This window comes from Chrysemys picta, chromosome 13 (genome assembly GCF_011386835.1).
Source record: "Chrysemys picta bellii isolate R12L10 chromosome 13, ASM1138683v2, whole genome shotgun sequence".
Classification (NCBI taxonomy): domain Eukaryota; kingdom Metazoa; phylum Chordata; order Testudines; family Emydidae; genus Chrysemys; species Chrysemys picta.
This window is the reverse complement of record NC_088803.1, coordinates 9,011,887-9,019,734: the sequence shown is the minus strand read 5'-3', so window position 1 is coordinate 9,019,734 and position 7,848 is coordinate 9,011,887. Positions and strand designations below refer to the sequence as shown.

Sequence of the window (7,848 nt, the reverse complement as noted above, 5' to 3'; positions counted from 1 at the left end):
GGCCATGGGTTCAAACTGTGAAGTTCCATCTCCAACTTCCATGCCTGTGGGCTCCCTGTATAGAAAAATCATTTTCTCTTGGGGCTGGCAAGTAGCAGAGACACAATAAAAATCGATGGCCCCAGACTCTAGTCTTGATGGACTCTCAGTGACGATCCTTCAATGATGTGCCAAAGACCTCTCCCAGGCAGGGCAGCTGACTGGAATGCAGCACAATAGGCTGCCATTGAGCCAGGTCAGACTTGTCCTGTTACCGTGACAATATTTCCACATATACTAAAACAAAGTTCACAACATGACACCATCACACCACACTCTGTCACACAAGCAAACAATTCACCAAAAGCCATCGTATCCAAAGCAGCATTTATACCTGCAAAAGGAAAAGGGTCAGAGACCTCATCGAGTCCATTGGGAACTTGATAATGGCTATTCATTTTAGGTGGAAGGTGCTGAGATGGTGTGATGGTGGGTGGCAATACAGGATAGATAGATAGATTCTGATCTTATTTATATTGTTGTAAATAGATAGTAAGTCCATTGTCCTGACTCTGCATTTTTATCAGTGTAAATGCCCCTTTCTGCATAAGCAGATTTCAAAATATGGTTTCAATAATGTTTTCATTTGATTATATTTAAAAAGAAACACAGAAAGAAATCACAATCAAAGATGAAAGATGGACAGTTCATTTTTGGTGAATAACCTCCCCGCCATGAGTTTCCTCAGGGCAGCTTTGATCTCCTTGTTCCTCATGCTGTAGATGATTGGATTCATCATTGGAGGCATCACAGAATAGAGAACAGGCACCATGAGATCCAGCACTGATGTTGAGCTGGAGGTGGGTTTCAGGTAGGCAAAGATTACAGTGAAGAAGAACAAGGAGACCACAATGAGGTGAGGGAGGCAGGTGGATAGAGCTTTATGCCGGCCCTGCTCAGATGGGATTCTCAGCACTGTGGTGAAGATCTTAACATACGACACAACTATAAAAACAAAGCAGCTGAAGCCTAAGCATGTACTAAAGAGAATAACCCCAGTTTCACGGCGGTATGTGTCAGAGCAGGCGAGCTTGAGGAGCTGGGGGATTTCACAGAAAAACTGATCCACCATGTTGCCTCCACAGAAGGATAGTGCAAACGTGTTCCCGGTGTGCACTGCAGCATAGACAAAAACACTTATCCAAGCACTGGCTGCCATTTGGACACAAGCTCTCCTGTTCATCACTCTCTCATAGTGCAATGGTTGGCAGATGGCGACGTATCGGTCGTATGCCATGACGGTGAGTATGGAGTACTCGGTTACAGCAAAGAACATAAAGAAAAAGACTTGTGTGACACATCCAGAATAAGAAATTGACTTGGTGTTCATGAGGGAGTTGGCCATGGATTTGGGGACTGGGACAGAAATGAAGCCAATGTCTAGAATGGACAAATTCATCAGGAAGAAGTACATGGGGGTGTGAAGATGGTGGTTGAGGGCTACGGCTGTGATGATGAGAAGATTCCCCACCAGGGCTGCCAGGTAAATCACCAGAAACACCACAAAGTGCAAAATCTGCAGCTCCCGAATGTCAGAGAATCCCAGGAGAAGGAACTCGGTCATGGTGGTTCGGTTGGACATTTCCCTCTCCATACAATGTGTCCTGCCTGTGGATGGAAGGAAAAGGGCAATTGTCAAGATTAGAGTGACAGAGAAAATGATCTAATTCTCTCTCCATAATATCTCATGATGGGAATGTCAAATGTGCACAGTTCTTGTCACTTCCACAGACTAGAAGTTGAGAGTGCTCCTTACCCCTGTGAGTCAGAGCACTAGTGAGATGCATTGTCACATCGGTGAATACTGGATTATCGCCTTTAAAGCTAAGGGCGATGGATCAGTTTACACCATCTGAGGATCTGGCCAATGCGGTATGAAGGCTGGAACAAAGTACAACTACATCCAACATCAATAGCCCATATGGTACCCGATTGTGAGAAACAGAAGGCTCTAAATTTGCGCATGAAATGTAAATACTAACATGGCTAATACTGACAGCAATGCTGAAATAGTGATTCCCACTTTCCAGAGAAGTTTAACATTGACTCACCCAGCCTCCTACGTGGCAGCTTTTCTGTAACGATTCCACCCCAAGACCATGTAAATGGCCAACTACTGATTTACACATTGATTTGTGGCAAGAGAAGTGTAAAAGTATAATTAGGCAGGCTAGAAAAGAATGCGAAAAGCAACTAACAAAAGACACAAAATTTAAGCAATTTTCCTTAAGTATTTCAGAAGCTGGAAGATTGCCAAACAATGAGTGGGGTTGCTGGATGGTCAAGGTGCAAAAGGAGCTCTCAGGGAAGACAAGGCCATTGCAGAGAAGCTAAATGAATTCTTCGCATCAGTCTTTGCTGCAGAGGATGTGAGGGAGATTCCCACACAAGAGCCATTCTTTTTAGGTGACAAATCTGAGGAACTGTCCCAGATTGAGGTGTCAGTAGAGGAGGTTTTGGAACAAATTGATAAATTAAACAGTAATAAGTCTCCAGGTCCAGATTGTAGTCACCGAAGAGTTCTGAAGGAAATGAAATATGAAATTGCAAAAACTACTAAATGTGGTAAATAAACCAACACTTAAATCAGACTCTGGACCAGATGACTGCAGGGTAGCTAATCTAATGTGATCCAGTTAATATAACGTACTTGGACTTTCCGGAAGCTTTCAACAAAGTCCCACACTAACAGCTCTTCAATGAAGTTAGCAGTCATGGGATAAGAGGGAAGGTCCTCTCATGAATTAGTAACTTGCTAAAAGATAGGGAACAAAGGGTAGGAATAAATATTCAGTATTCACAATGGAGAGAGGTAAATAGCTCCCCAAGGATCCCCAAGGATCTTCCCTGAGACCTGTGCTGTTCAACATATGGAGTGAACAGTGAGGTGGTAAAAATTGCAGAAAATACAAAATTACTCAGGATTGTTACGTCCAAAGCACACTGCGAAGAGCTACAAAGGGATCTCACAAAACTGGGTGAATGGGCAATCAAATGGCAGATGTAATTCAATATTGATAAATGCATAGTAATGCACATTGGAAAACATAATCCTAACTATACATACAAAATGATGGTGTCTACTTTAGCTATTACTACTCAAGAAAGATCTTGCAGTCACTGTGGTTCATTCACTGAAAACATCTGCTCGATGTTCAGTAGCAGTGAAAAAAGTGAACAAGATGTTAAGAACCATTAGAAAAGGGATAGATAATAAATCTGAAAATATAATGCCAGCATATAAATGCATGATACGCCCATACCTTGAATACTATGTGTAGTTGTGGTTGCCTCATCTAAGAAAAAAGATATATTGGAATTCGAAAAGATATAGAGAAGAGCAACAAAAATGTTTAAGCGCATGGAACAGCTTCCATATGAGGAGATATAAAGAGACTGGTATTGTTTAACTTAGAAAAGAGATGACTAAGGGGGAATATGATAAATGTCTTTAAAATCATGCATGTTCTGGAAAGAGTGAATAGGAAAGTGGTGTTTACCCCTTCACAGAACCGAAGGACCAGGCATCGCCCAATGAAATAAACAGGCAGTAGGTTTAAAACAAACAAAAGGAAGAATTTCTTCACATACCACATAATCAACTTGTTGAACTCATTGCCAGGGGATTTTGTGAGGGCTGAAAGTATAACTGGGTTAAAAAAAGAATTAGACAAGTCCATGAAGAATAGGTCAATCAATGGCTAAGAGCCAAGATGGTCAGGATGCAACCCCATGCTTTGGGTGTCCCTAAACCTCTGTTTGCCAGAAGCTGGGGATGGGCGACAGGGGATGGACCATTTGATAATTGCCCTGTTCTGTTCATTCCCTCTGAAGTTTCAGGCACCAGCCACTGTCACGGACAGGAAACTGGGCTAGATGGACCATTGGTCTGAGCCAGTGCAGCTGTTCTTATGTTCTTATTATTTAAGACACCAAATCCCACTGCATTTCCATCTCTGGGTGATGACAGACTAGTAGCATCCCTCCATTACTGTGCTGTATCCTTTCCCTATGTGACTTTATGTCTGTACAGGCAGGAGACTTGGGTTCTGTTTTTGTTTCTGCCACTGACCTGCTGTGTGACCTTGGGCCAGTCACTTCTCCTCCCTGTACCACTGATTCCCCACACCCCTTTCTCTGGCTTGTCTTCTAGGACTGGGAGCTGTGGGGTGGATGGCCAGTGTATTACTATGCATATGTTCTGAGCACGTCTTGGCAGCATTGCCCCTTAGCTGGCTGCAGTGTGGGACAGAGACTACAGTGGCGATGTCCTAGGGCATGGTCAAGATGGAAAGGTTTTGGCTGGGAGCTTTGACTCTGTGTTTTCGCTTCAAGTTGTTAGTATGTTTAAAAAGAAGAACAGGAGGACTTGTGGCACCTTAGAGACTAACAAATTTATTAGAGCATAAGAATGGAAGTGGGCTGTAGTCCACGAAAGCTTATGCTTATGCTTATGCTCTAAGGTGCCACAAGTACTCCTGTTCTTCTTTTTGCGGATACAGACTAACACGGCTGCTACTCTGAAACCTGTGTTTTCGCTTCAAGGCGTTAGTATGTTTAAAATATATTCTGGTGTCAACTTCGCTTCTCACTCAGATTAACCATTCTGCAACTATCCCTTTGTAACAGAAATAATAGAGGATGAAACAGAGGGACTTGGGGGTGAAATTTTAATATGAATTGAAATTATTAATTTTCCGCATCCTAGCACAAATCTAAGTTTCCAATTAAGGACAATCAGACTTTTTTGGCTTTAATTATCTCAAAGGAAAATTGGGTTTTCAATTGAACTCATGTTCATGGAAAATCTCTGCTATCCTCCATATCTATTTTGTTTTTCAAGGATAGCAGAGGCTAAAACTCTTCAGTTTTCAAGAGTTCTTACCTAAAATTGCCTTGTTCTCACTTCCCAGAATGACAAAAAATGTTTGGGTTTTCCCAATTTCGATGAAAAGTCTATTTTTGCTGCTAGAAAAATTTACAAATAAATAAGTGTGGCTGGTGCCAGATTAAATTGATAGTAAAAGTCTTCAAGAATTCTGACTGTCATGCGTATTTGTGTTCTTAAATCTGCCCTGTGTATTAATACACCAACATATTCAGTTGAAAAAGCAAACTTACGATGCAGATTTTTGTGGAATTTCTCACAGCTAGCGAAGCATTTGATCCTCCAGGGTTGTGATTATTTTGTCATTATTGATCTGTCTGTCTCTCAGGCCCCCATCACTGTATTAGCCCACACCCTGCCCCTGTAATCCCTATGCAACCCCCTCCCCTCCACACCCTGCCCCTGTAATCCCTGTGCAGCCCCCTCCCCCCCACACCCTGCCCCTGTAATCCCTATGCAGCCCCCTCCCCCCCACACCCTGCCCCTGTAATCCCTGTGCAGCCCCCTCCCCCCCACACCCTGCCCCTGTAATCCCTATGCAGCCCCCTCCCCCCCACACCCTGCCCCTGTAATCCCTATGCAGCCCCCTCCCCCCCACACCCTGCCCCTGTAATCCCTATGCAGCCCCCTCCCCTTCACACTCTGCCCCTGTAATCCCTGTGCAGCCCCCTCCCCTCCACACCCTGCCCCTGTAATCCCTATGCAGCCCCCTCCCCCCCCACACCCTGCTCTCAGTGACCCCTGTGCAGCCCCCTCCCCTCCACACCCGGCCCTGAGTGACCCCTGTGCAGACCCCTCCCCTTCACACCCTGCCCTGAGTGACCCCTGTGCATCCCCCTTCCCCATTGCATCCTGCCCCCAGTGACCCCTGTGCAGCCCCCTCCCCTCCACACTCTGCTCTCCGTGACCCCTTGCAGCCCCCTCCCCTCCACACTCTGCTCTCCGTGACCCCTGTGCAGCCCCCTCCCCTCCACACCCTGCCCTCAGTGACCCCTGTGCATCCCCCTCCCCTCCACACCCTGCCCTCAGTGACCCCTGTGAATCCCCCTCCCCTCCACACCCTGCCCTCAGTGACCCCTGTGCATCCCCCTTCCACATTGCATCCTGGCCCCAGTGACCCCTGTGCAGACCCCTCCCCTCCACACCCTGATCTCAGTGACCCCTGTGCAGCCCCCTCCCCTCCACATCCTGCCCACAGTGACACCTGTGCAGCCCCCTCCCCTACACACGCTGCTCTCAGTGACCCCTGTGCGCCCCCCTCCGATACTGAGGGTGGCCCTCCCCGCGCCCCCCCACCCCAGCTCACCTTCACCTCCTCGCCTGAGCGGGCTTTTAGGCACCCCCAACCACTAGGCGTCCTAGGCGGCTGCCTAGTTTGCCTAAATGGTTGCACCAGCCCTGGTTTTTAACACAAAAGGACATTGAAAGATAGAGACATAATTTATCTCCTTCCCTGAGCACAGCATTCTGCTCATCAGCCTCCTGATGGCCTTCTTCATCTCGGCATTTCTCAGCGTGTAGATCATCGGGTTCAGCATTGGGGTGATTGCAGTGTAAATGACTGAGATCACCTTATTCAGGGTGAAGTTCTTGAAGGGCCGAGCATAGATGAAGATGCTGGGTATGATTTGTAAACATACCACGATAATCTGGGCTCCACAGGTGGACAGAGCTTTCTGCTTCCCATCCGTGATGTGTGTCCTGATCTTGACTAAGATGGCGGTGTAAGAAACAAGCAGAATGATGAATACTATTATAATCGCTGCTCCATTGTTGAAGATCATCTGCAGTTCAGCCAACTGAGTGTCAGTGCAGGCCAGTTTGATGACCTGTGGGACATCACAGTAAAAATTGTCCAGGACGTTCGGCCCACAGAACGGTAACTGGAGGAGCAGTCCAATCTGAACAGCAGAGTGGGCCAATCCACCCAGCCACGCCAGTACCATTATCCCCACGCACACACACTGGTTCATGATAGTCAAGTACCGCAGTGGTTTATAGATGGCCACATACCGATCAATTGCCAACCCCACAAGACAAAACCCCATAGCGCCAGCAATGAAGTGGAAGAAAAACATCTGGAGAATGTACTCATAGAACGAAATGGTTTTATGCTGTGAGAGGAGACCTGATAGCAATTTTGGAGTATTGACTGATGAGTCGCTGAGGTCTAGGAAAGCCAAGTTGGCCAGCAGGAAGTACATGGGGGTGTGGAGCCGGTGGTCACTGATCACAGTGGTGATGATGATGAAGTTTCCCAGCCAGGTGTTCATGTAGATTATGAAGAAAGCCACATAAAGGAATTGCTGCAGCTCAGGACTCTGGGTGAGGCCCAAGAGGACAAATTCTGTCACTGGGTTGGTGAGATTCTTCTTCTCCATTTATTAACCTCTAAATAGTCCTGAAGAGGAAACGCGGATGTTAATAATTATGATGTAATCTTAGTGCATTATGGATATTGCTAACTCCATGTTAACTGATACACGTGCTTGGAAATTCTCTGTGTTTACCATATTCCAGACTGTGTCCTTAGCCCCAGTGGTGAGTGCCCTGCTACAGCAAAACACCGACACCCCACCAGTGGTTATCCCCAGTTTTGTGTGTTTGGGCATGAACAGTAGCAACCTACACACTCAAAATGCCCCCTGTTAACAACTGTCCCCTTTTGTCTTCCTGAACCCCTGGTAGTGCACACCTGGCGCAGGCCACAGATTCCTCATGTGCCCTAGAGGTTCAGGGTTGGGGAGAATGTGGATTTTCTGGGAGTCCAAGGATTCCAACAGTCCAGGTTTCTCATCGGGGGGGGGGGGGTCTGTCACATTCTGGGGTGCAATCCAGACCAGTGAGAGTTTGAGTCACCACCGGCTCCATAACCCTGTGTGCCTCACAATGCTTTGCTGGTGTAGCTCCCAACCTGGGAC

The 7,848-nt window shown here is 46.5% G+C and overlaps 2 protein-coding genes across 2 annotated transcripts; both read right to left on the bottom strand.

Moving 5' to 3' along the window:
• Positions 1 to 664: 664 nt before the first annotated feature.
• Positions 665 to 1,621, bottom strand: LOC135975530 (olfactory receptor 14A16-like). The gene has a single exon (XM_065566739.1). It carries the CDS (start codon positions 1,619 to 1,621, stop codon positions 665 to 667), a length of 957 nt encoding a protein of 318 aa, XP_065422811.1.
• A 4,644-nt stretch (positions 1,622 to 6,265) lies between these two features.
• On the bottom strand, positions 6,266 to 7,317 carry LOC135975529 (olfactory receptor 4D2-like). Its single transcript, XM_065566738.1, has one exon. The coding sequence runs from the start codon at positions 7,306 to 7,308 to the stop codon at positions 6,307 to 6,309; it is 1,002 nt and encodes a 333-aa protein (XP_065422810.1). The 5' UTR covers positions 7,309 to 7,317; the 3' UTR covers positions 6,266 to 6,306.
• Positions 7,318 to 7,848: the final 531 nt, after the last annotated feature.

What these genes read in the sequence shown, in the direction of transcription:
- LOC135975530 (XM_065566739.1), bottom strand. Translation starts at nt 1,621, where the DNA reads ATGTCCAACCGAACCACCATGACCGAGTTCCTTCTCCTGGGATTCTCT.
- LOC135975529 (XM_065566738.1), bottom strand. Translation starts at nt 7,308, where the DNA reads ATGGAGAAGAAGAATCTCACCAACCCAGTGACAGAATTTGTCCTCTTG.